Raw genomic sequence first — 25,453 nt, forward strand, 5'->3', positions numbered from 1 at the left:
CGGTGTGGACTCACTGTGTGCAATAAGTGAATAAGTGTTCAAAAAATTGTGTGAGACTTCCTGATCTCTACCCCACACATAAAATCTATTCTCTTTAAAAGGTCCCTCAGTTGAGCAGTGAATTTGAAATACAGATTTAACCAAAGACTAGGGAGGTTTCTTGCCCTGAATACATTAAGTTTGGGGCAAATCTAATAGAACACATTACTTAGTACCACACTCCAATTCAAGCAGAGAGGTGGCTGCATCATGTGACAGGTATTCTTGTAATCATTAAGGACTGGGTAGCGTTTACAGATAAATCAAGAAATGGAATAGTTAAAACAAGCTAAATCCAAGCGGAAAATCTGGTTTACACCAGACACTGGTGATGAATTCACCTTTCAGCAGGGCAATAACTTAAAACTACACTAGAGTTGCTTTCCAAGACAGTGGAAGGTCCTGAGTGGCTCAGTTCATTTATTTAAATCAGCTTGAATATCTATGCTAAAACCTGAAAATGTGTGCATAGAAATGGACAGCGGTCTAAGGCACTGAATCTCAGTGCTCGAGGCGTCCCTACAGACCCGGATTCGGGTCTCTATCACAACCGGTCATGATTGGGAGTCCCATAGGTTGGCCCGGTGTGGTGAAGAGTTTGGCCAGGGTAGGCCATCATTGTAAATAAGACATTGTTCTTAAACTGCAAATATTGTAAAAAAAACATGTGCGCAAAGTTCAAACTCACCCTGAAAGACAGCTGTACTCACTGCCAACGGTGATTCTAACATGCATTGACTCAAGGGTGTAAAATGCAGTATTCATACAAGCAATTCATTTTAATTTCAATAAATGTGCAAAAAAAAAACTGACTTCTGTTGTTACGGGGTATCCTTTGTAGATGGGAGTAAAAAAGATCAATGTAATCTTATTTGATGTCAGGCTTTAACGCAACACGAATAAAGCAAGGGGTATGAATAGTTTCTGAAGCCACTGTAAAATCAGGCTTTATTTAACACCCCTCACTGCTGGAGCAAGTTACATAAAGTGGATGATCAATTTCAAGTGGATTAAGGACCCGAGTTTTCCTTAAATTGTGTTGTATTTTTTTTAAACATTGGATTACTGTGATCACGGCACGAGACCCTGGGCTCAACGGGTTCTCTCTAAATACCAAAAATAATTAGCTAGCGTCAGCTAATGGCTTGTCGTCATTAGGCAACTTACTCATGTCACACTAAGTTATTTAACCACTTCAAAAAGTTACATCACAGGAAAAAAGTAATGTACACAATCTTTGGAAGCTCCAGATAATTATGAAAGGAAAAGTCAAGACTTTAAATCACCACGTCAGTTTATTCAATTATCACATTTGTGAAAACCTCAGTTTCAAACAGCAAGATTTAGTCAATGCACTAAAAATAGCAACAGTAATATAAATGTACCTTTGTCCCCCTGGGAGTTTCCTTTGCTGCGGGCCTTACCCATCTTCAACCCCTGTCCCATGAACTTCTTGCCGTTCAGCTCCAAGGCCGTCTTGCATGTCCTCCGCTGAGGCAAATTCTACGTAGCCAAACTTCCTGGTGCGCAAGATAAGCGTGCATTAGAAGACTCCATATAAAACACAAATCAATTAAGCTTCATTGACTTCAAGTGTGCCAGCGATTGAGGATAGGACCAGCAGACGATAACACACACTGGTACCGAAGACATAGCACTGGCTTTGTTCTACCTCCGTACAATCACACGTGAGTACTGCGCAACTACAGGTGTGCCAAGAAATGGAGGGAATCCTGGTCAATAAAGTCAAATCAACTACCCTCTCCCATCAAGAACACCAGTTGTGTCTGGCCAATTAAAAAGTAGGAACGATCAGAAGTCCGAGTGGAGCATCATAACATAGGAATCCACCGTCACTTACTTTGATGCGCCAAGTCTGACGTCCTGAACTTCAAGGTTCTTATTTGAGAAGAAAGCTGCCAAAACCTCTGATTTTATCAAAGTCCTTGTTTGAGGTCAGGTTGCCGACGAATAGAACGCATCTGAGGGGGAAAACGATCAATTAGGTTACGCTTTAAATGATCGTCATCAACGGCAACCTACGAACACCGTCAGAATAACATGAAGGTGACATCAAATGAATCAGTATTAAGTCCCTTGTTCATCATGCGTATTATGGTTCAGTGTGGGAGCAGGTGTTGAAAGGGCTGAACCATAACTTACCATCGCTTTCGGACTTGGCTTTCTTGCTGTCGGCCTTCCTCTTTTGCAGGAGTCGCTGGGGCCTCTGTGGAACAAAACAGCCTGCTTAGGACCCCAAAACCTTCAAATAACAGAGGTGAGAGGGGAGCTTTTGTATAGACCAGCTCTGTAGCTGACCATCTTTGAAATCCTCGCAGTGTCAGGAAGAACCTACAGCCCGGATGCATTTCAGTCCAAGCCCGTTCTCCCGTAGATGTGCCAACACCAAAAGGTGGAGGGTGGGGCTAATGTCGTGTTCACCTGCCAGTCACAACTAGGAAACTGAAATGTCCAACTTGATAACTGGTTGAATGTGACATGTTTACCTACAACATATTAGCAAGTTGGACATTTCAGAGTACTGACCAACATGTGAACGTGGCATATGGGGCAATAATACCCAGCTGTGATGACTGCCGGAGACCAAGACACCCCTTTCACCACATGGGTAATAAACCTTAATCAAAATATCACTTACCATCATCGTCAGACTCCTCCTTAGCCTTGACCATGCCTGCTTTCTTTGCTGCGGGTGCCGGGGTGGTATCCATCTCCTCTTCCTCAGAGTCTAGAAGGCACGACAGATGGCTTTAGTCTCACTAGACCCAAATCAGACCATTTACTGACAAGGGGTTGGGCACATCAGATAAAATAAGTAGTGACATCAAATACATTCAGTATTAAGTCCCTTGTTGTTCATCAAGTGTGCTTGTGCCCTATATCGATCTGCCAGTGTGGCCCATACCACATTGAACTACCACCCGTTCTTTCGACCAATAAGCCCTACGTGTAACGTCCAAGATAGGCAGCAGCGGGCCCCATCCTTACCCTCATCATCATCGTCGTCAGACTCCTCCTTGGCAGCCGTGACCTTCAGCCTTCTTTGGGGGTGGGGCCTCCTCCTCGGATTCTTCATCTAAAGACAATAGAGTAACATTAAACATCAGCGTCTGCAGTCTAGTTGGTAAAACCACTTAAACACGAGGGCCCCAGTAGAATTAAACATTCTACGGGTCTACCACCTTTAAAAAAAAAAGTACACTTATCCAGTACCAAGCATGTGAAAATGGTGCATGTTCGTAGTAACAAATAATAACAACCGTGTTTCCAATGACATCGGTGTGCATTGAGTGATTGACCAATAGCGAGTAGGCATTGCCTACAAACATCTTCCTCTGCTACGACACATAGAAAGACACCATTCTTACATGTTGATGTGGTGTTGGAAATTAATATGCATATAAAAAGATAAAAAAAATCCCTTTAAGGAATACTATACCCTTAAAATTGTTTAAGAGTGTTGCATAGAGCCCATTTAATGAGGCCCCGTTCCATATTTGTAAGTGTGCCAGCGATTGAGGATAGGACCAGCAGACGATAACACACACTGGTACCGAAGACATAGCACTGGCTTTGTTCTACCTCCGTACAATCACACGTGAGTACTGAGCAACTACAGGTGTGCCAAGAAATGGAGGGGATCCGGGTTACTAGTAGTCACGTAAATCGTTCAAACCATAAACCACCGAGGCTAGTGTCCAAGCCTCGTGTCCTGACACTTTCACTGTGTATCCAATAGAAATATGAAACGTATGGGGAGATATTCATACCGTAATCATCATCTGACTTCTGCATTGGCTGGAGCTTTTGCGTGTGTGGCTTCGGCCTTTTTGGGTGGTGGGGGGGACGAGGGCTTCCTCAGACTCTTCCTCTGAAAGGGCAACAAGTGTCAGGGCAGTGTCATTTACTTAGCCAAAAAGCATTGCTGGTAGCCTTAGCAAACAATCCTATTTCAATAAACAGAACCTTGAAGGGAAGTGTTTAAACAGTTCCTTTGAAATCAATGCTGCCGATTGAGAGCTTAATTCAATATCTTCCATTAATTAACTTTATGGGGGGGAAAGTACAGAAAACAGCAAGGTTCTTACCCAAGTCATCCTCACTTTTAGCTGCTTTCGGTGCCATCTTGGCTGGTGCGACAGCCTTCTTTGCTACTGCTTTTGGTGGGGCCTGGAACATTGTTAACACGTTAAGATCAAGGTGCGTTTCTGGAGAACGTGTCCACGAGAGGTTAGTCTTACCTCCTCCGCATAACTTTCCGCCTCTTCCACCGCTTTAGGTGGCGGGGCCTTTTCTTGGGGGTTAACCTGTTTCTCTGGGTGGCTCATCTCAAATATTAAAGGACAGAGTGGCAGCTTTGCTTAAATTGTGAATTTTTCTGCTTTACGTTTACCGTTACCAGGGCAGCCATGAGAATGAGATCCTGGGCACAACCGGGTCATCCTTATCTAAAAGAGTCATCTAGCTTCACCGAATTCTAGTCTTTAGTCAACGTCCTCATGTCTGATTACGTTCCTCTTCAAATAAAATCAAGGGCCATAACAGGAAAAGAACAAATGATTATTTGGAAAGTTCCAGAGTATTATGAAAGGATAGGTCAAAATGCTTTTTAAAAAAAATCGCCACGTCGGTTTATTCAATTATCACACTTGTGAAAACCTTTACATTTTCAAACAGCAAGATTTAGTCAATGCACTACAAACATCATATGATACATTTTTTTGTGTATAACGTTATTCGAGGCCTCTCTAGTACCTCTCGACTTCTAAAGACATTTGACTGTACCCCACCCAAAACATGACAAAACACCGATTTACGAGATTCTAAACGCCCAACAGACACGGGCCGATTTAATCTTCCATCCATTACAATATGCCTCGCACATTTTACCGTTATACAGTCTCACCTAGAGCAAACTAGAACAAAACAAGGATATTAAAGGATACAGGACTTTCTTACAAAAAAAAAGGTAAAATGAAATACAAATTGTTGAATGTACAATATGTACCTGACCAAACAGGGCTTTTTCACAGCAAACAGGGTTGCTAGACATTCCATTAACTCTTTTGGGGAAAAACAATAAACTCATGTGGATGATGCAGGAAGGACAATTCAAAACTGACAGGCAGCTCTCAAGCTGAGAGGGTGAAAAGGTTGGTGCAGGGGGCGCTAGAGAGCCCATTACAGTTATATATCAATGAAGCTTTCTGGAATGTCCAAAAGGCTCTGCCAGCGTATGGGTAACGGTGATGAAAACAGAGTCTTTTCAAAACAGTAAAATAGACAGGGATTTTAATCATCAAATTTGATCTTCTTGCCCTGGGGCTTGTCTCCGAATCCACCGCCTCTTCCACCTAGAAAAAAAAAAAAGACAGAAAGTCACGGTCTGTTCCTTTGAAAGAAGCACATTAACACGAGGGTCTAAGTTAGGAGACTGCTTCAGCAGTTCAATGGACCAGATCAGTACCTACTATCTATGAGATTCATCACAAGATATCAGAGTGAAAAGTATCCATCATCTCTGGTCTACGCAACACAAGAGCCAAACTCTGAACCTTTACCTCTGAATCCACCACGTCCACCGCCGCGGTCACCTCCTCTGCCCCCCCTGAAGCCACCGCCACGTCCTCCCCTGCCACCGCCGAAACCACCGCCGCCGCCACGGCCGAATCCACCACCGCGACCTCCCCTGCCACCGCCGCCGAAGCCTCCGCGACCCCCACGGAATCCACCGCTGTCGCCCTTGGGCTTGGCGTAGTCCAGGTTCACGCTGCTGCCGTCAATTTCGCCGCCCTCCATGGCCTCTTTGGCCGCCTTACAGTCGCTCTCGCTGTCAAAGTCGACAAATCCAAAGCTGGAGGGGGAAGGAAGGTGACAAATGAAGGGAGGAAAGAGAAATGCACGTCTGCAGAAGGGAACAGGAAGTGGTGACATCTCGCAAGCACAATTGATTTGCAATGCAAATGCAGTAGCCCTTCAGTAATAACTAGAGGCACATTGCTACCATCTCGTCATTTTGTTTCACATCAGACATGGGCAAACTGCCACGGAGTTCAAGGTAGGTGCCTGTTTTGACTGTGATTTGGCTCTACTTCTCGTGCGAATCCATTCGCTGTCACGGTGTGGGACAGGAGGAGCTCATGAGAAGAAGTCCCAAGGCCATATAGCAGTTACAACGCCACTTACCATTTAGAGTTGCCCGTGTCACGGTCCGTCACCACTCTGGCCCCAGTGGCACTGTCGAAGGCATCTCTGAGTGACTGGTCTGTGGTGTCTCCAGAAAGCCCTCTGACAAACAGGGTTTTTGTGGGACCTCCTGGCAACGAGGGGGGGGGGGGAGAGAGAACTTATCAATGCTACATTTAACAGACGTTCTTATCCAGAGCGACTTACTATTGACGCATACAGGTAGCTGGATGAGCCAACCACTCACACAGGAGCCAAGAAGCCACCTTCCTTTCTAACTGACAACAGTCTACACAACTGCAGACCAACAACAATGGGAGTAAAGTAAAAAACCTACCGGATCCTCCTCTGCCTCCGGCGTCTCTGCTTCCACTGTTCTGGCTGTACTCTAGCCGGATTTGCCTGCCCTCAATCTCTGTTCCATTAAGGTTGTCCAGCGCCTCCTTGGCTGCCTCTGCACTCTCAAACTCCACAAAAGCAAACCTGCACAGGAGAGACAAATGGGTTTAAGTTCCTGAACCTTTGATGGGGGAGGGAGGGGGGAGGGTTGATGAGACCTTAAAATTGTTTCACAGCAGACATGGGCAACACCTGTTGAGATTAGGGGGTGCCTGTTCAATTTGTGATTAGTCTCTACTTCTCGTGCGAATCCATACAACGCCACTGATCGGCAGAGAGGAGCTCATGAGAAGCCCTGCGGGTTTTGGTCTGACCCATCCCACGAGGTCACACCCAACAGAGCAGTAGGCACTGCCGGTTTAAAAAAAACAAACAAACTAAGTCAGGAAACTAGTGATGCTGCCCCACTCACCCTTTGGGCCTGCCGTTGTTCTGTGGTACCCTGATGGAAACAGCCCCCTCGAATGCACTCTGAAGGGAGTCTTCTGTAGCACTGTAGGACAGGTTGTTAACGATGAGGGTCTTGCTTTCAGCCGCTGCCTGAGCTAAGAGAAGGAACAAGATGATCAAGGTGGATGTTGGCGTGCATCGGCACCACGGAAGTATACATCCCAACAGACCAGTATTTCAGTACTTGACTATCTTTGAAATCATCACAGAGTGTCAGGAAGGAAAATGTTTCATCACGACCTGGTCCCGATTGAAGAACTAAAATGCCCCCGTAGTTGGTGGTGCGTACCTGGTGGTCTGCCTCCCTTCTGGCTCTTGATGCCTGTGTAGTCGACCATGATCGAGCGTCCCTGGACATCGGCACCCTGGGCCTCTGTTAGCATCTTGTCCGCCATGGCCTCAGTCTTGAACGCAATGTAGGCAATGCTGTGGGGGGATGCCACTTGGTTAAATTTACTACTATAAAAATCAGGCCTTAAGAGAAGATGCAAATGCATTAACCAGGAAACAAAGACAGGTCCTCACCCTCTATTGGAACCGTCCTGGCCTGGGGGTATCCTGATTTCAACAGCATCCGCAAACACTTCCTTCAAGTCGTCTTCCGTGGCCGAGAAGGGCAGGTTTTTCACAAATAAGGTCCGCGCGTCCCTATCTGTTAAATGAGATGGAGAGCATGAATATTCCCATTGTGATGGTACAGTACAGACCGCGTCATGTGTTTACAAAAAAATTGACACAAGAGGGCGATGTGCACGAGTTGAGTTCTTAAAATACCGACGAGCATTCAGCTGCACCCAAAATAGTTACTACCCTGGGGCGGCAGGGTAGCCTAGTGGTTAGAGCGTTGGACTAGTAACCGGAAGGTTGCGAGTTCAAACCCCCGAGCTGACAAGGTACAAATCTGTCGTTCTGCCCCTGAACAGGCAGTTAACCCACTGTTCCTAGGCCGTCATTGAAAATAAGAATTTGTTCTTAACTGACTTGCCTGGTTAAATAAAGGTAAAATAAAAAAAAAAAATTTAAAAAAATAAACTATGCAAAAGTACAAACAAATACAATCTTAGCATCTGTTCAAGCAAGAATCAAAACAATTATAAGTTAACAAGTTCAGAAGTAACACATTTAAAACTAGGATGTTGAACAAGGACAGATCTCTATGGCTTTCTCACTTCAGCCAAGAGCGCAAATCTTTCTGCAAGGAAACACCCCCTACCTTTCTTCTCCTCCTGGGAGTTTCCTTTGCTACGGGCCTTGTCCATCTTCAACTCCTGTCCCATGCACTTCTTGCCGTTCAGCTCCATGGCCGTCTGCATGTCCTCCGCTGAGGCAAATTCTACGTAGCCAAACTTCCTGGTGCGCAAGACAATGTGCATTAGAAGACTGCATATAAAGCCCATCAACTAGGCTTCATTGTCTTTTTCAAGTGTGCCAGCGATTGAGGATAGGACCAGCAGACGATAACACACACTGGTACCGAAGACATAGCACTGGCTTTATTCTACCTCCGTACAATCACACGTGAGTACTGAGCAACTACAGGTGTGCCAAGAAATGGAGGGAATCATGGTCAATAAAGTAAAATCAACTACCCTCTCCCATCAAGAACACCAGTTGTGTCTGGCCAATTGAAAAGTGGGAACGATCAGAAGTCCTGGGTGGAGCATCATAACATAGGAATCCACCGTCACTTACTTTGATGCGCCAAGTCTGACGTCCTGAACTTCAAGGTTCTTCTTTGAGAAGAAAGCTGCCAGGGCTTCTTTGATTTCATCAAAGTCCTTGTTTGAGTTCAGGTTGCCGATAAATAGACAGAACGTATCTGAGGGGGGAAAACTATCAATTAGGTTACGCTTTAAATGATCGTCATCAACGGCAACCTACGAACACCGTCAGAATAACATGAAGGTGACATCAAATGAGTCAGTATTAAGTCCCTTGTTGTTCATCATGCGTATTATGGTTCAGTGTTGGAGCAGGTGTTGAAAGGGCTGAATGTAAGGCATTTACCATCACTTTCGGACTTGGCCTTCTTGGCAGGCGGGGTCTCCTTTTTGTTGTCGGCCTTCCTCTTTGCAGGAGTCGCTGGGGCCTCTGTGGAACAAAACAGCCTGCTTAGGACCCCAAAACCTTCAAATAACAGAGGTGAGCTGTTGTATAGACCAGCTCTGTACTTGCCCATCTTTGAAATCCTCGCAGTGTCAGGAAGAATCTACAGCCCTGATGCATTTCAGTCCAAGCCCGTTCTCCCGTAGATGTGCCAACACCAAAAGGTGGAGGGTGGGGCTAATGTCGTGTTCACCTGCCAGTCACAACTAGGAAACTGAAATGTCCAACTTGATAACTGGTTGAATGTGACATGTTTACCTACAACATATTAGCAAGTTGGACATTTCAGAGTACTGACTAACATGTGAACGTGGCATATGGGGCAATAATACCCAGCTGTGATGACTGCCACCCTTTCACCAAATGGGTAATAGAAATAAACCCTAAATCAAAAATGTACTTACCATCTTCATCCTCCTCGTCATCATCTTCCTCCTCGTCATCATCTTCTTCGTCATCATCCTCATCGTCGTCAGACTCCTCCTTAGCCTTGACCATGCCTGCTTTCTTTGCTGCGGGTGCCGGGGTGGTATCCATCTCCTCTTCCTCAGAGTCTGGAAGGCACGAGAGGTGGCTTTAGTCTCGCTAGACCCAAACCATCAACTACAGACCATTTACTGACCAGGGGTTGGGCACATCAGATAAAATAAGTAGTGACATCAAATACATTCAGTATTAAGTCCCTTGTTGTTCATCAAGTGTGCTTGTGCTCAGCTGACCCCCTATATCGATCTGCCAGTGTGGCCCGTACCACATTGAACTACCACCCATTATTTCGACCAACAAGCTCTATGTGTAATGTCCAAGATAGACAGCAAGACCCATCCTTACCCTCATCATCATCGTCGTCAGACTCCTCCTTGGCCGCAGTGACCTTCACTGAGGGCTTGGCAGCAGCCTTCTTTGGGGGTGGGGCCTCCTCCTCGGATTCTTCATCTACAGAAGAGAGTAACGTTAAAACATCCTCATGTCCAGCTTAGTCGGTAAAACCACCTAAAGGTGCATCTAGAACTCATCAATTGACGATAACACACACTGGTACCGAAGACATAGCACTGGCTTTGTTCTACCTCCGTACAATCACACGTGAGTACTGAGCAACTACAGGTGTGCCAAGAAATGGAGGGAATCCGGGTTACTAGTAGTCACGTAAATCGTTCAAACCATAAACCACCGAGGCTAGTGTCCAAGCCTCATTAATTGTCCTGACACTTTCATTGTGTATCCAATAGAAATTTAAAACTACATATGGGGAGATACTCATACCATCATCGTCATCATCATCATCTGACTCTTCTGTCTTAGCTGGAGCTTTCTTTGCAGGTGTGGCTTTGGCTGGGGTCTTTTTGGGTGGGGGGGCCTCCTCCTCAGACTCTTCCTCTGAAAGGGCAATAAGTGTCAGGGCAGTGTAATTCAAGTCACCAAAACTACAATTGTTGATGGTCTGTAATTTCACTAAACAGAAACGCAAAGGGAAGTGTAAATAGCTCCTTTGAAGTGAATGCTGCCGATTGAGCGCCTGATTCAAATATCTCCATTGACGAAGTACAGAAAATGACAAGGTTCTTACCAGAGTCATCGTCCTCTTCACTTTCTGCTTTTTTTGCTGCTTTCCCATTCTTAGCTGCTTTCGGTGCTGGCTTGGCTGGTGTGACAGCCTTCTTTGCTACTGCTTTTGGTGGAGCCTGGAACATGTGAACATAGTCAACACATTAAAAACAACGTTTATTTTTCTGTGGAGAGAATGTTACCACATGAGTGGTTAGTTTTACCTCTTCCTCCTCATCGCTTTCTTCTTCGCTGGATTCCTCTTCCACCTCTTTAGGAGGTGGTGGGGCCTTTTTCTTGGGGTTAGCTTGTTTCTTTGCTGCCTGTGAAAATTGAAAAAAATTGGGTTCAGCATTATACAAAGTTATGGACAACAAATCAAATCTAGAATTTGTTTAGTGGTTTTACTTGCTAGCCATTTACCTGAACGCAAAAGAGACTTGCTATGAACATATGGGCAAAAATATATTAGGACAGCCAGTAACTAACCTATTTAATTTGAGGCAATTTCGAGCGAATGTGACAAACCATTCATGCTTGACAAACCAGACTTGCTTGTAACTTGCCGACTTTGGGGCTCGCACCTCGTGTGGCATTTGGGGGCTGGCGCACAACCCACGTGGAGAGCACAAGTACGGCGCTAGCTAGCTGCTAATGTTAATTATTTAGTTGTATACCAAATTAGCGTATCTCAAAGTATTGTCGCCACCTTTAACTAGCAATATGCCCGGTTGAAGAAACATTCAGCTCATAAATAACGATCATGGTCCACGACAGATCTCAAAACATTTGCGCTGGGCAGCTAGTTAGCATTAGCTAGCTAAACCAGCACATTGCCTACGGAAGTCAAAATCCAACTTCTCTTAGATTGAACTAATAAAATATGTCATAACGCCATAAAAAAAAATCAACAACTATTAAAATTACAGAAATAAGTTGTTAACTAGTTAACGTCCGAGCGAGCCAGGGTACGAAAGAGCACGCTTGATTCGCGAACGCGCATGTATGGCCATTTTAGGCAGAACTGTAAGAACAGAGAAAACATGGCTGATCAAATCTGGGTCGAGATAAACGTTAACTGCTTAACCTCCAAAAAAAAAAAAATGTAAAGGTCACAAAACAACGATTGTATCAGACTTAACACCAAATAAATATATATATATATTTTTGTTGCTAAGTAGTAGAATGAAATGGGCAAGCCAACATTAATGCGTGTCTCTGCCATTTTCTAATGTCGGGCTGTCGTCTATTGCAATAGAGGATACTTCATTTTGGATGTAAAAAAATAAAACACCCGCATTGACAAACCACACGATTTAAGTAACGGAACATAAGAGTATACGAAGTTGTCTTACCTTAGCTAATTTCACCATGGTTGTGTTGGGTTTGGACGATTTTGGACGTGTAGAATGTTAAAGCTCAACAAAAAAAAAGGATTACTGTTCGCTGCACGTGGCCCAACCTACTCTTTCGAACACCGAGGAAGAAAGACAGATACGTAGAGAGACGCGCGGGTTACTTTCCTGCTCTGCGCGTACACTGTACCCCGCCCACATTACAAATCTCCTCCACTCACAGAGCAAACATTTGCATAGTGTCTGCGTATGGGGCTTTCACGTGCACGCGGATTTTGCACTTGATTTTAAAACAAGCCCCCCCCCCCACCAAAAAAAAACTGAATTTAAACGAATCGGTTATCGTTGAATCACACGCTTGGTTATTTCAAATTATATTTCTTTGTTCACATCTGACTAATTATATAACTGCAAAAAAATGATATCCTTGAGGCTTGGGCTATGCTTATGCATGTCCAATGTAAGCCTACAAGCGTCCTTGGTCCACCATACCTACACATATTTTGAAGCCATTATGTATGTTTGTACATGCCACCTAGCTATTAGACAGCTAAAATGTAATTACATGTCGATTTGTCCAAAAATACACTATAATGCTCAATAAATTGCTGGAATTTGTTACAATTTTTCGATTGAAATGACACTTTGTATTGATACACAGCTGTTTCGATTTGAGCCACGTGGTCTCCTCCAGCTGCCTATCAACCACGTGCTTCTTCTTTGACTATGGTGTGCTTGATGTTCAGCACTGCGCTAATTATCTGATCCACATCAACTCTACGTTATACAACAGAACTGTGACTGGTATAATGATGAAGACATTATACGCTTCAGATCAGGGAATCTGCGCAGGCTTTGAGCCACAAGAGTTTAGAAACCCAGAGGCGCAACATCACGACTTTCAGAACCGCATGTGAAGCAGACCGGGATTTAGGGTTTGAGAAGTCAATGCTAGAAGTGAAAAATTCCTCCTTAGCTGGTCATTTTATCGACATCTAAAGGCACAACCCAGATTCGAGCCAAATTCTTACGCAGTTGAACATGTTATTACTCCAATCTATTGGAAGTGACAAACTGACACGTTTTCAGTTTCTTCAAAAAACTACTTTAATATCGGAGCGTGACGACCGTTTAGACCAGATGACGTATTCTGCTCATGAGTTTACATAGCCGACGTCGCCTTACAAGCGTGATCGGGGGATTTCTATTGTAGAAGCAGCTTCTGCCAATATTCATACTATTTATTACTGACTTTGCTCGAGCCTTCTGAACAAACTTTTTTTTTAGGCCACACAAATTTACCTTCCTGCTCTGTGCGTGCACTGTACTCCGCCCACATTACAATCTCCTCCACTCACAGATCAAACATTTGCATATTGTCTGCGTATGTTCTTCACATGCACGAGGTTTGCGATTGACAAGAAAAACAACCCAAAAGCAGTTACTCGAATTAATCGACATAGTGAATCACACGTTTGATATTTAAATGTCATTTCTTTGTTCATCATACAGGTTCACCATCTATTTAAAAACATTGAATAATTACATAACTGCAAATATAAAACCCTTGGGACTTGGGCAAGAGCATGTCCAATGTAGGCCTACAATGGCGTCCTTAGTCCACCATGCCTATACATATATTAATGTAATGATGTATATATTTGTACATTCCACCCAACTGGACAGCTATAATTGCAATATGTGTTGATATGTCTAAATAATATACCAGAATGCTCAAAAAATTGCTCGAATGTGGTTAAACAATTCTAGATTGAAATTACCCTTTGTATTCATACATAGCTGTTTGGATTTGAACCACATCTCCTCCAGCTGCATATCAACCAGTGGAGGCTGGTGGGAGGAGCTATAGGAGGACGGGCTCAATGTAAATGCTGAAATGGAATTAATGGAATGGTTTTAAACAAAACATATGGAAACCATGTTTGACACCCATAACAATGAGCCTGTCAATCAATCAAATGTATTAATAAAGCCCTTTTTGCATCAGCCGATGTCACAAAATGCTGTATAGAAACCCAGCCTAAAACACCAAACAGCAAGCAATGCAGTTGTAGAAGTTTGCTGATGACACAACAGTGGTAGTCCTGATCACCGACAACGAAGAGGCAGCCTTTAGGGAGGTCAGAGACCTGGCCGTGTGTTGAGAGAATTAGAGGGAGCATACTTAAATTCACACAGGACACCGGATAAGACAGGAGAAATACTCTACATATAACAGACTGACCCTAGCCCCCCGACACATAAACTATTGCAGCATAAATACTGTAGACTGAGACAGGAGTGATCGGGAGATACTGTGGCCCTGTCCGATGATACCCCCGGACAGGGCCAACCAGGCAGGATATAACCCCGCCCACTTTGCCAAAGCCCCCCCCCCACCCCACCCCCCCACCCCCACCCCCCCCCCACACACACACACACACCACAAGAGGGATATTTTCAACCACCAACTTACTACAATGAAACAAGGCTGAGTATAGCCCACGAAGATCTCCCCCACGGCACAACTCCCATCACGGCATGAGTCCTCCCATAGCTCCTCCCACCAGCCTCCACTGATATCAACCACGTTCTTCTTGACTAATCTGGACAGCGTTGCGCTAATTATCTGATCCATATCAACTCAATATCATACAGCTAAACAGTGACAGGTCTATAATTTGATTAAGAGGTTATATACTCTTCCTCAAACCAAAGTTTATTGGTCACATACACATGGCTGGCAGGTGTTAATGCGAGTGTTGCGAAATGCTTGTGCTTCTAGTTCCAACAGTGCAGTAATATCTAACAAGTAATTTAACAATTCCCCAACAACTACCTAATACACACAAATCTAAAGGATTAAACACTTGGGTCGTCACTACTTCTACAATTGATCTTCTTAGAGTTTGCTTTCAAATCAGATTTTATCTTTAACCCTAACCTTAACCACACTGCTAAACTTATGCCTAACCTTAAATTAAGACCAAAAAGCAAATGTTTTCATATATTTTTACTCTATAGCTAATTTTGACTTTGTGGCTGAGTTATGGGTCATCTAGTGGAAACCACACTTGTCTTGCAGGTCGCATTTGTAAATATAACAGCAGTGTTGCCAGGTCTAGCTAAAATTTCTAGTCAAAAGACCTCTCAAAACCCACCCACAAGGCCTGAAAACTAGGATCCCAAAAATGTTGGCACATTTATCCAATAAAATCCTTTTTCCATAATGTTATCGAGCGAATATTGACGTCATTTGTAACGACGTAGGCTAAGAAGCCAAATTTGTTTTTCCATCAAAAATAATCATTTTTGCGAGTTTAAGAAAATGTCCCAAGAGAAAAGATAATTCACCCTTATTAAACTCGCCAGATCATTTTCCATCAATGAATGTCAATTTAACTTGTTTGACTGCTAGGATTAAGAAATAAGGACAGAGTAGCTGTGGTAGGCTTATTAGGACAGAACCCTTAGCCGTGGTATATTGGCCATAAACCACAAATCTCTGACGCGTCCTATTGCTATTATAAATTGTTCAATAATGTAATTAGAACAGTAAAAAGTACACTGAACAAAAATATAAACGCAATATGCAACAATTCCTGGAATGTCCCAGTTCTTCCATGGCCGGCATACTCACTAGACATGTCACCCATTGAGCATGTTTGGGATGCTCTGGATCAACTTGCATGACAACGTGTTCCAGTTCCTGCCAATATCCAGCAACTTTGCACAGCCATTGAAGAGGAGTGGGACAACATTCCACAAGTCACAATCAACAGCCTGATCAGCTTTATGCGAAGGAGACATGTCAGACTGCATTAGGCAAATTGTGGTCACACCAGATACTGACTGGTTATTGGATCCACGCCTCTACATTTAAAAAAAAAAGGTATCTGTGATCAACAGATAGATAGATTAGGGCCTAACAAATTCATTTTATTTGACTGATTTACCTCATTTATTTGAACTATAAATCTATTTGAAATTGCAATCAGGTCATGATCCTGGTGAGGACAACGAGCACGCAGATCAGCTTCCCTGAGACGGTTTCTGACAGTTTGTGCAGAAATTCTTTGGTTGTGCAAACCCACAGTTTCATCAGCTGTCCAGGTGGCTGGTCTCAGGTGAAAAAGCCAGATGTGGAGGTCCTGGGCTGGCGCGCTTACGCTTGGTCTGTGGTTTTTAAGTCAAATCTAATAAAATTGAACTGGTCACATACATATATTTAGCATATTTTATTGCGGGTGTAGCAAAATTATTGTGTCCTAGCTCCAACAGTGCAGTAGTATTTAAGAATTCACAACAATACACAAATCTAAAAGTAAAAGAATGGAATTAAGAAATATACTGTATAAATATTAGGACGAGCAATGTCGGAGTGGTGTTGACTAAAACACAGTAGAATAGAATACAGTATATACACATGAGATGAGTAAAGCAGTATGTAAACATTATTAAAGGGACCGGTGTTCCATTATTAAAGTGACCAGTGATTCCATGTCTATGTATATAGGGGCAGCAGCCTCTAAGGTGCAGGGTTGAGTAACCAGGTGGTAGCCGGCTAGCAATGGCTATTTAACAGTCTGATGGCCTTGAGATAGAAGCTATTTTTCAGTGTCTTGGTCCCAGCTTTGATGCACCTGTACTGACCTTGCCTTCTAGAACAGGCCAGGGTGAACAGGCCGTGACTCTGGTGGTTGATGTCCTTGATGATCTTTTTGTCCTTCCTTGACATCGGGTGCTGTAGGTGTCCTGGAGGGCAGGCAGTGTGCCCCTGGTGATGTGTTGGGCAGACCGCACCACCCTCTGGAGAGCCCTGCGCGGCTGCGGGCGGTGCAGTTGCCGTACCAGGTACGGCAACTGCACCGGCAGGATGCTCTCAATTGTGCATCTGTAAAAGTTTGTGAGGGTCTTAGGGGCCAAACCAAATTTATTCAGCCTCCTGAGGTTGAAGAGGCGATGTTGCACCTTCTTCACCACACTGTCTGTGTGGGTGGACCATTTCAGATTGTCAGTGATGTGTACACATAGAAACTTGAAACTTTCCACAATCTCCACCACATCCCGTTGATGTGGATAGGGGCATGCTCCCTCTGCTGTTTCCTGAAGTCCACGATCAGCTCCTTCGTTTTGTTGACATTGAGGGAGAGGTTATTTTCCTGGCACCACTCTGCCAGGATCCTCACCTCCTCCCTGTAGGCTGTCTCGTCATTGTTGGTAATCTGGCCTACTACTGTTGTGTCTTCTGCAAACTTGATGATTGAGTTGGAGGCGTGAGTGGCCACGCAGTCATGGGTGAATAGGGAATACAGGAAGGGGCTGAGCACGCACCCTTGTGGTGCCCCTGTGTTGAGGATCAGCGAAGTGGAGGTGATGTTTTCTACATTCACCACCTTGGGTGGGTCCGTCAGGAAGTCCAGGACCCAGTTGCACAGCGTGGGGTTGAGACCCAGGGCCCGAGCTTCATGATGAGCTTGGAGGGTACTATGGTGTTGAAGGCTGAGCTGTAGTCAACGAACAGCATTCTGAGTAGGTATTCCTCTTGTCTAGATGGGAAATCACTTGGCCCCGATGGCCTGTCAGTTTAATTCTATAGGCAGTTTTGGAAGTTACTGGTGTTTTCTGTAATGAGCTCAGTGATCACTGTTTTAGAGCCTGTGTTCGTAATGGCTGCTCAGTGAAACGACCTGTCCTGATTTGTCATAGACACTTGCTAGAAAACTTGAATGAGCAAGCCTTCCTTCATGACCTGGTCTCTGGTATAGAATCAGCTTGATCCCCTCTGTCAAAGACTCTTGGACTTTTATATTTTCAGTGGTTTTGTTAACAAACATGCCCCCATGAAGAAAATTAGAATTAAAAACAGGTTCAGTCCCTGGTTCAACCGTAATCTGGCAGAGTTACTCCACCTCAAGAATTCCATTTGGTGAAAGGCTCGGCACACACATACTCAGGCTGACTGGCTCTCGTTCAAGCAAATGAGAAATAAGTGCACTCAGGCTGTCTGGAAGGCCAAAGTTAGTTATTTTAAGGAGCAGTTCTCTCTCTTTGCGTCTAACCCCAAGAAGTTCTGGAAAATGGTTTTAAAAACCTGTAGAATAAGCCCTCCTTCTCACAGCTGCCCATGTCCCTTAATGTTGATGATGTGGTTGTTACTGACAAGGAGCACATGGCTGAGCTCTGTAATCACCACTTCATTAAGTCAGGATTCCTATTTGACTCAGCCATGCCTCATTGCCCGTTCAACATTTCCTCATCTCCCACCCCTTCTAATGTGACTAGCCCCAATGCTCCTCCATCTTTCTCCTATGCCCCGCTACAAAGGTTCTCCCTGCAAGCAGTCACTGAGTCAGATGTGCTAAAGGAGCTCCTGACTTGACCCCAAAAAGCCATCTCAGTCAGATGGTTTAGATAATTTATTCTTCAAAGCTGCAGCCCGTATCATCACCAAGCCTATCCCTGACCTTTTTTAACCTCTCTCCCCTCTCTGGGGAGGTTCCCATTGCTTGGAAGGCAGCCAGGATTTGTCCTTTTATTTAAAGGGGGAGATCAAGTTGATCCTAACTGTTATAGCCCAATTTCTATTTTTGCCCTGTTTATCAAAAGTGTTGGATAAACTTGCCAATAATCAACTGACTGGCTTTCTCGATGACTATAGTATTCTCTCTGGTCTGAGTATTGGTGTCTCTGAGGGGTCTTTGACCTGGTTTGCTAACTACCTCTCTCAAAGAGTGCAGTGTATAAAGTCAGAACATCTGCTGTCTGTCACACTGCCTGTCACCAAGGGAATACCCCAAGGCTCGATCCTGAACACCTCCAAAACTAAGGTGATGTGGTTTGGTAGGAAGAATGCCCCTCTCCCCACCGGTGTGATTACTACTTCTGAGGGTTTAGAGCTTGAGGTAGTCACCTCATACAAGTACTTGGGAGTATGGATAGACAGCACACTGTCCTTTTCTCAGCACATATCCAAGCTGCAGGCTAAAGATAAATCTAGACTTGGTTTCCTCTATCGTAATCCTCTTTCACCCCAGCTGCCAAACGAACCCTGATTCAGATGACCATCCTACCCATGCTAAATTACGGAGATGCAATTTCTAGATCGGCAGGTTAGGGTGCTCTCGAGCTGCTAGATGTTCTTCACCATTCGGCCATCAGATTTGCCACCAATGCTTCACTAAACTCTATACTCCTCTGTAAACTGGTCATCTCTGTATACCTGTACATCTCTGTAGACCCACTGGTTGATGCTTATTTATAAAACCCTTAAGTCTTCACTCCCTCCTATCTGAGATATCTACAGCAGCCCTCATCCTCCACATACAACACCCGTTCTGCCAGTCACATTGAGTGGGTTGAGTCACTGACGTGATCTTCCTGTCTTGGGTTGTGCCGTGGGGGAGATCTTTGTGAGCTATACTCGGCCTTGTCTCAGGATGGTAACCTACACCTGCATTGCTTGTTGTTTGGGGTTTTAGGCTGGGTTTCTGTACAGCACTGTACAGCACTTTGAGATATCAGCTGGTGTATAAATACATTTGATTTGATTCTGATAAAGGTCCCCAAAGCACACACATCCCTGGGTCACTCCTCTTTTCAGTTCGCTGCAGCTAGCGACTGGAACGAGCTGCAAAAAAACTCAAACTGGACAGTTTTAGCTCCATCTCTTCATTCAAAGACTCAATCATACTCTTACTGACAGTTGTGGCTGCTTGTCGTGATGTTTTGTTGTCTCTACCTTCTTGCCTTTGTATTGCTACCATGTTGTTGTCGTGTGGTGTTGCTATCATGCTATGTTGTTGTCTTAGGTCTCTCTTTATGTAGTGTTTTGGTGTCGCCCTTGTCGTGGTGTGCGTTTTGTCCTATATATATATATATATATATATATATATATATATATATATGTTTTTTTTTTAAATCTCAGCCCCGTCCCCGCAGGAGGCCTTTTGCCTTTTGTTAGGCCGTCAATGGAAATAAGAATCTGTTCTTAACTGACTTGCCTAGTTAAATAAAATAAATAAATGTGACAGGGGCATTATATAGCAGTACTGTATTAATCCCCAAGGATACAGTCATGTGACAGGGGCATTATATAGCAGTACTGTATTAATCCCCAAGGATACAGTCATGTGACAGGGGCATTATATAGCAGTACTGTATTAATCCCCAAGGATACAGTCATGTGACAGGGGCATTATATAGCAGTACTGTATTAATCCCCAAGGATACAGTCATGTGACAGGGGCATTATATAGCAGTACTGTATTAATCCCCAAGGATACAGTCATGTGACACGGGGCATTATATAGCAGTACTGTATTAATCCCCAAGGATACAGTCATGTGACACGGGGCATTATATAGCAGTACTGTATTAATCCCCAAGGATACAGTCATGTGACACGGGGCATTATATAGCAGTACTGTATTAATCCCCAAGGATACAGTCATGTGACACGGGGCATTATATAGCAGTACTGTATTAATCCCCAAGGATACAGTCATGTGACACGGGGCATTATATAGCAGTACTGTATTAATCCCCAAGGATACAGTCATGTGACAGGGGCATTATATAGCAGTACTGTATTAATCCCCAAGGATACAGTCATGTGACACGGGGCATTATATAGCAGTACTGTATTAATCCCCAAGGATACAGTCATGTGACACGGGGCATTATATAGCAGTACTGTATTAATCCCCAAGGATACAGTCATGTGACACGGGGCATTATATAGCAGTACTGTATTAATCCCCAAGGATACAGTCATGTGACACGGGGCATTATATAGCAGTACTGTATTAATCCCCAAGGATACAGTCATGTGACACGGGGCATTATATAGCAGTACTGTATTAATACCCATGGCTCACCACTGAGCTAAAGGACAAGGCTTGGTTTGTCGTGCTAGTCGTTCTGTTGTCCAAAGGGCGATGGTGGAGCTGGGTGTCTGTGAGAGGAGGGAGGAAAAAAAAATCACTGAGAAAGTGACAAGAGGAAATATGTTAATAAATATTGTTTTGTGGTCATTTTCTCTTTATGTTGCCTAACTACACACCAGAGAGCACCAACCTCCGTTTTAGCAATAGCAATCCTGTGTAATCCACTCTTGCTGTACCTAGTTGTTGAAGTGTTGCAGGAGTCCATCACACACTGTGTTTACATTATAGCTCCCATCCTCTCTGGAAGTGGCACTGCAGGCTGCTGAAATGCTGCATTTCGCATTCGGAGAGGGACACAAAGGTGGAACAATGCATCATGTCTCTCCCACAAATAGTACTCAGCCCTTTTGCAGAGGACCTGGAAAGTCTCTGCCGACATGCAGGAGTCATCGATCCACTGTGGGTCTGAAAATTGTGCAACAGGGTCCAGACAGTGGGCGGTCGGTCGCCTGCGGTTCGGCAACGTGATAGATCTGAAACACATATATATTACAGATCGTTTCTATAGCTTCATGGTATTGTAATAGTATTTTGTCTGCGGTTAGTACTTTATCCCACCCCCACCCACAGAGCACCTGAGAGCAATCACAGTGACCATCCAGATGGCCTCTCCTGATCAGACAGTCTGGACCCAGGGAATCAATAGAATGTAAACTGGCCACTCCAGTCAATGAAGGGACACACATCAACTCACCATAGAATAGGTGGAGATAAAACATAGTTGATTCATTATCATCTGACTAGGTCAGGAAGTGTTTCGAACAATAACAATGCTCAGCTAAAGTACTCTTGAAGTGTTGAATGAGAATAGCTAGCTAGTACACATGCAAATGGTGCAGTCTGCAATATTACTCATGCAGTATGTCATGTATGATGTAACGTTAGGCCTAGGTATGTACTGGATCTAACTTAAAACAAAAGATAAACATGATGTAGTTAGCTTGCTAAACATAGAACAATGTATATCACACCAGCATACTGCAGAGTAATACCGTATTGCAGGACTGACCCTTATCGCAAAGCAACTGTCCTCTTTTCAAAATACGTTTTGAACAATTCATGAAGACAAGATGGAGCTTCTCTTTCCATGTCTCTTTCAACCGGGCTGAAGCAACCCTTTTCTCGCACGATTGTACGCTGTGTATTTCTTCTCCTCCTCTATAGTCTGTTCAGTCTCCATTGCTGCCCACCAATGAAAGAAGGATGGCACAAATTTGCTCGGCTGACTCTTACCAGCACATCTCCCTTCTCCACACTTAATGCCAGTCACCGAAGATCACAACAATATCGCTGTCGAAGGTTGCCGTCTTAAAATAGTCCCTAGCAGTTTTCACCCCGCAAATTAAACCCAATCCTGTTTCCAGTTCCACAGCAATTGGGAAAAACAACCAAGAATCAACAAGGCTAGTTCGTCTTGGTTCCTGTTTCTTTCAAACGCACGGTTTGGTTCCTCTTGTGGGAATTGTGCCATTTTAGATTGCTTAAGTGTATTTTATCCTGAACCCATCCTACTGGGGTAAAAGAATAGGGACTCCATGCACCACAGCAGGAGGCGTGCATGTAGCCTAGATGTTAGAGCATTGGACTTGTAACCGAAAGTTTGCAAGATTGAATCCCTAGGCTGACAAGGTATTGAAAAATCTGTCAGTTCTGCCCCTGAACAAGGCAGTTAATGCACAGTTATTTGGCAGTCATCGAAAATAAGAATTTGTTCTTAACTGACTTGCATAGTTAAAAAAAAGGTTAAAAATAAAATTTAAAATGCTTTGCAAACATGCCTGGGCGTACTGTATTTGGGGCAAAAATGTTTAGGGACGCCTGGGTTTTTAGATCTTGGTGAACGCAGAGGTTTCATGTAAAAGGGTCTCTGTATTTATTTTTTCAGGCAAGTCAGTTAAGAACAAATTCTTATTTTCAATGACGGCCTAGGAACAGTGGGTTAACTGCCTTGTTTAGGGGCAGAACGACAGATTTTGTACCTTGTCAGCTCGGGGATTTGAACTTGCAACCTTTCGGTTACTAGTCCAATGCTCTAACCACTAGGCTACCCTGCCTGTATGACAAGGTCTGTGGATGTTATGGTGCCATACTGTGACAAAAAAAATAAGAAAAGGGAGACATTTTTTTTTCAGGCTTGTGGAAAGGTGGGTTGCATGCATATTGGTCAAACGTAAAGTCTCCTGAAATAGGAGCTCTGCAATTGAATGGGTGTCAGCCTTGACAAACTGCTATAGTGCTTCTGTTGTTTGTGGGGAGTGTTGGTGAATGATTTACAGTGGATAAAAATGGCCGATAGGCCTACACTGTTATGAATGTCTAAGCTATGGATTTGTTGACTTTGCATAGTTGAAAACACAAAAATGTAACAAATCGGCTCAAGAAAGGAGGTTGTTTTAAACACAGGTCTAGGATCAGATGACCCATTAGGCGGGTGAACAAATATTTGACCCTTTATCAGTAGTTAGTGTTAACTTATACTAACATGTCCCAGCTCAGCCATGTTCCTACATTGCTGAGGCTTGTCTACTTATTGACTAGAGAATACGTTGGTGAATCTAAAGAGGACTAATAAAAGCCCCCCCCCCCCAGGTAGAGAACCACTGCTCTAACGTTGTTGTTGTTTTTGTTGTTGCACAAAACGTTTGTGACGATGTCCATGCACTCCAATGATGTCATAATTGTCTGCGGATTCTATGTTGTCTGTCAGCTTGGCTGTCCATCAGAAGGTAGCGCATACTTGTCAGCAAACTACAATATCCAGAATTCATAGCGTTTTTCAGGACGTAGTACCGCCCCGTTGGACATGGATTCAGTTGATGGAGAAATAGCAAAATGTCTGTATTTGTAGCCAGCACTTTCAGCCAGAGGATTTCAAAACGGATCTGAAGTCTCAACTGATGGGGTTGCCAGGTTGTCGTATGTTGAAAATCAATTTTCCATCAATTTTCCAAAATTGAAAACAATAATGTAACGGCCGTTGGTGGAAGAAGGTGAGGACCAAAGCGCAGCGTGGTACTTGTTCGTCATTTTAATAATGGAACTGAACACTGATGAACAAAACAACGACGAACACAACCGAAACAGTTCTGTCTGGCGCAGACACAAAAACAGAAAGAAACGACCCACAAATCCCATGTGGGCAAGAGCTACCTAAGTACGGTTCTCAATCAGAGACAACGATTGACAGCTGCCTCTGATTGGGAACCATACCAGGCCAAGCACATAGAAATACAACACACAGAACAAAACATAGAATGCCCACCCCAACTCACGCCCTGACCAAACCAAAATAGTGACATAAAAAAAGGAACTAAGGTCAGGACGTGACAAATGAGTTGAAGTTGAGCTGAGGTAATGCAGTTCGTGTTACTTAGCTAACTAACTACACTGAGCAAAAATATAAAAGCAATGTGTCAAGTGTTGGTCCCGTGTTTCATGAGCTGAAATAAAAGATACCAGAAATGTTCCATATCACAAAAACAATAGTGTCTCCGTTAGTGAGCATTCTTCCTTTGCCAAGATAGATACAGCATCTCAAAAAGCTGTTCAAACAGCATGATCGTTACACTGGTGCACCTTGTGCTGGGGACAATAAAAGGCCATTCTAAAGATTTGAGGGAGCGTGCAATTGGCATGCTGACTGCAGAAATGTCCACCAGAGCTGTTGCCAGATAATTCTATGTTAATTTCTCTCACAACCTGCAGACTAGGTGTAACCAGGACCTCCACATCCGGTTTCTTCACCTGCGGCATTGTCTGAGACCAGCCACCCGGACAGCTGATGGTACAACGGGGACTGTGAAGAGACACACACAAAGGTACAGACACATGCATATGCGGCTTGTGATATTGTTGTATAGTGGTATCAAACATGTTGTATTGTTTGAAGTTGGAAGTTTACATACACCTTAGCCAAATACATTTAAACTCAGTTTTTCACAATTCCTGACATTTAATTCTAGTAAAAATTCCCTGTCTTTGGTCAGTTAGGATCACCACTTTATTTTAAGAATGTGAAATTTGAATATTTTAAGAATGTGAATAATAGTAGAGAGAATGATTTATTTCAGCTTCTATTTATTTCATCACATTCCCAGTGGGTCAGAAGTTTACATACACTCAATTAGTACTTGGTAGCATTGCCTTTAAATTGTTTAACTTGGGTCAACCGTTTCGGGTAGCTTTCCACAATAAATTGGGTGAATTTTGGCCCATTCCTCCTGACAGAGCTGGTGTAACTGAGTCAGGTTTGTAGGCCTCCTTGCTGGCACACGCTTCTTCAGTTCTGCCCACAAATGTTCTATGGGATTGAGGTCAGGGCTTTGTGATGGCCACTCCAATACCTTGACTTTGTTGTCCTGAAGCCATTTTGCCACAACTTTGGAAGTACGCTTGGGGTCA

At 43.8% G+C, this 25,453-nt stretch overlaps 2 protein-coding genes, 1 long non-coding RNA gene, 9 other non-coding genes and 1 pseudogene across 12 annotated transcripts; all 13 read right to left on the reverse strand.

Annotated features, from left to right (window-relative positions):
- Positions 1–1,315: 1,315 nt before the first annotated feature.
- LOC110527966 (nucleolin) lies at positions 1,316–4,521 on the reverse strand. The gene is made up of 7 exons (XM_021609661.2): positions 4,149–4,521; positions 3,831–3,931; positions 3,049–3,136; positions 2,699–2,788; positions 2,203–2,266; positions 1,901–2,021; positions 1,316–1,559 (listed from the first exon to the last, which is right to left on the reverse strand). Coding segments are annotated over exons 1-6 (435 nt in total). The 5' UTR covers positions 4,240–4,521; the 3' UTR covers positions 1,316–1,559; positions 1,901–2,020.
- LOC118966759 lies at positions 1,631–1,767 on the reverse strand. The gene has a single exon (XR_005053643.1). It is a non-coding gene; the product is annotated as a small nucleolar RNA SNORA57 (small nucleolar RNA).
- Positions 2,085–2,154, reverse strand: LOC118966757. Its single transcript, XR_005053640.1, has one exon. It is a non-coding gene; the product is annotated as a small nucleolar RNA SNORD82 (small nucleolar RNA).
- LOC118966754 lies at positions 2,858–2,930 on the reverse strand. The gene has a single exon (XR_005053637.1). It is a non-coding gene; the product is annotated as a small nucleolar RNA SNORD82 (small nucleolar RNA).
- LOC118966761 lies at positions 3,562–3,698 on the reverse strand. The gene has a single exon (XR_005053645.1). It is a non-coding gene; the product is annotated as a small nucleolar RNA SNORA57 (small nucleolar RNA).
- Positions 4,522–4,665: 144 nt separating the features above from the next.
- ncl (nucleolin) lies at positions 4,666–12,262 on the reverse strand. Its single transcript, XM_021609536.2, has 16 exons — positions 12,105–12,262; positions 10,974–11,072; positions 10,772–10,886; positions 10,468–10,581; positions 10,033–10,137; positions 9,606–9,755; positions 9,103–9,186; positions 8,788–8,914; positions 8,309–8,445; positions 7,621–7,747; positions 7,385–7,521; positions 7,058–7,190; positions 6,584–6,729; positions 6,247–6,376; positions 5,622–5,914; positions 4,666–5,414 (listed from the first exon to the last, which is right to left on the reverse strand). Exons 1-16 carry the CDS (start codon positions 12,120–12,122, stop codon positions 5,353–5,355), a joined length of 1,977 nt encoding a protein of 658 aa, XP_021465211.2. The 5' UTR covers positions 12,123–12,262; the 3' UTR covers positions 4,666–5,352.
- LOC118966753 lies at positions 6,075–6,210 on the reverse strand. The gene has a single exon (XR_005053636.1). It is a non-coding gene; the product is annotated as a small nucleolar RNA SNORA75 (small nucleolar RNA).
- Positions 6,809–6,940, reverse strand: LOC118966752. Its single transcript, XR_005053634.1, has one exon. It is a non-coding gene; the product is annotated as a small nucleolar RNA SNORA75 (small nucleolar RNA).
- Positions 8,517–8,653, reverse strand: LOC118966760. Its single transcript, XR_005053644.1, has one exon. It is a non-coding gene; the product is annotated as a small nucleolar RNA SNORA57 (small nucleolar RNA).
- On the reverse strand, positions 8,979–9,051 carry LOC118966756. The gene has a single exon (XR_005053639.1). It is a non-coding gene; the product is annotated as a small nucleolar RNA SNORD82 (small nucleolar RNA).
- Positions 9,834–9,906, reverse strand: LOC118966755. The gene has a single exon (XR_005053638.1). It is a non-coding gene; the product is annotated as a small nucleolar RNA SNORD82 (small nucleolar RNA).
- LOC118966762 lies at positions 10,207–10,327 on the reverse strand (annotated as a pseudogene).
- Positions 12,263–20,109: 7,847 nt separating the features above from the next.
- LOC110528054 lies at positions 20,110–22,744 on the reverse strand. The gene is made up of 3 exons (XR_002474189.2): positions 22,286–22,744; positions 21,183–21,525; positions 20,110–21,060 (listed from the first exon to the last, which is right to left on the reverse strand). It is a non-coding gene; the product is annotated as an uncharacterized LOC110528054 (long non-coding RNA).
- Positions 22,745–25,453: the final 2,709 nt, after the last annotated feature.

Source organism: Oncorhynchus mykiss, chromosome 1, assembly GCF_013265735.2.
Source record: "Oncorhynchus mykiss isolate Arlee chromosome 1, USDA_OmykA_1.1, whole genome shotgun sequence".
Taxonomy (NCBI): Eukaryota; Metazoa; Chordata; class Actinopteri; order Salmoniformes; family Salmonidae; genus Oncorhynchus; species Oncorhynchus mykiss.

Coding starts and splice junctions, on each gene's coding strand:
- LOC110527966 (XM_021609661.2), bottom strand. CDS start 4,239: ATGTTCCAGGCCCCACCAAAAGCAGTAGCAAAGAAGGCTGTCGCACCA. Junction 3,137..3,830: donor GAAGTCAGATGATGATTACG/GTATGAATATCT, acceptor TATTGTCTTTAG/ATGAAGAATCCGAGGAGGAG. Junction 2,267..2,698: donor GGAGGAGTCTGACGATGATG/GTAAGTGATATT, acceptor TTTGTTCCACAG/AGGCCCCAGCGACTCCTGCA.
- ncl (XM_021609536.2), bottom strand. Junction 10,887..10,973: donor AAAGCGATGAGGAGGAAGAG/GTAAAACTAACC, acceptor CACATGTTCCAG/GCTCCACCAAAAGCAGTAGC. Junction 9,187..9,605: donor TGACGAGGAGGATGAAGATG/GTAAGTACATTT, acceptor TTTGTTCCACAG/AGGCCCCAGCGACTCCTGCA.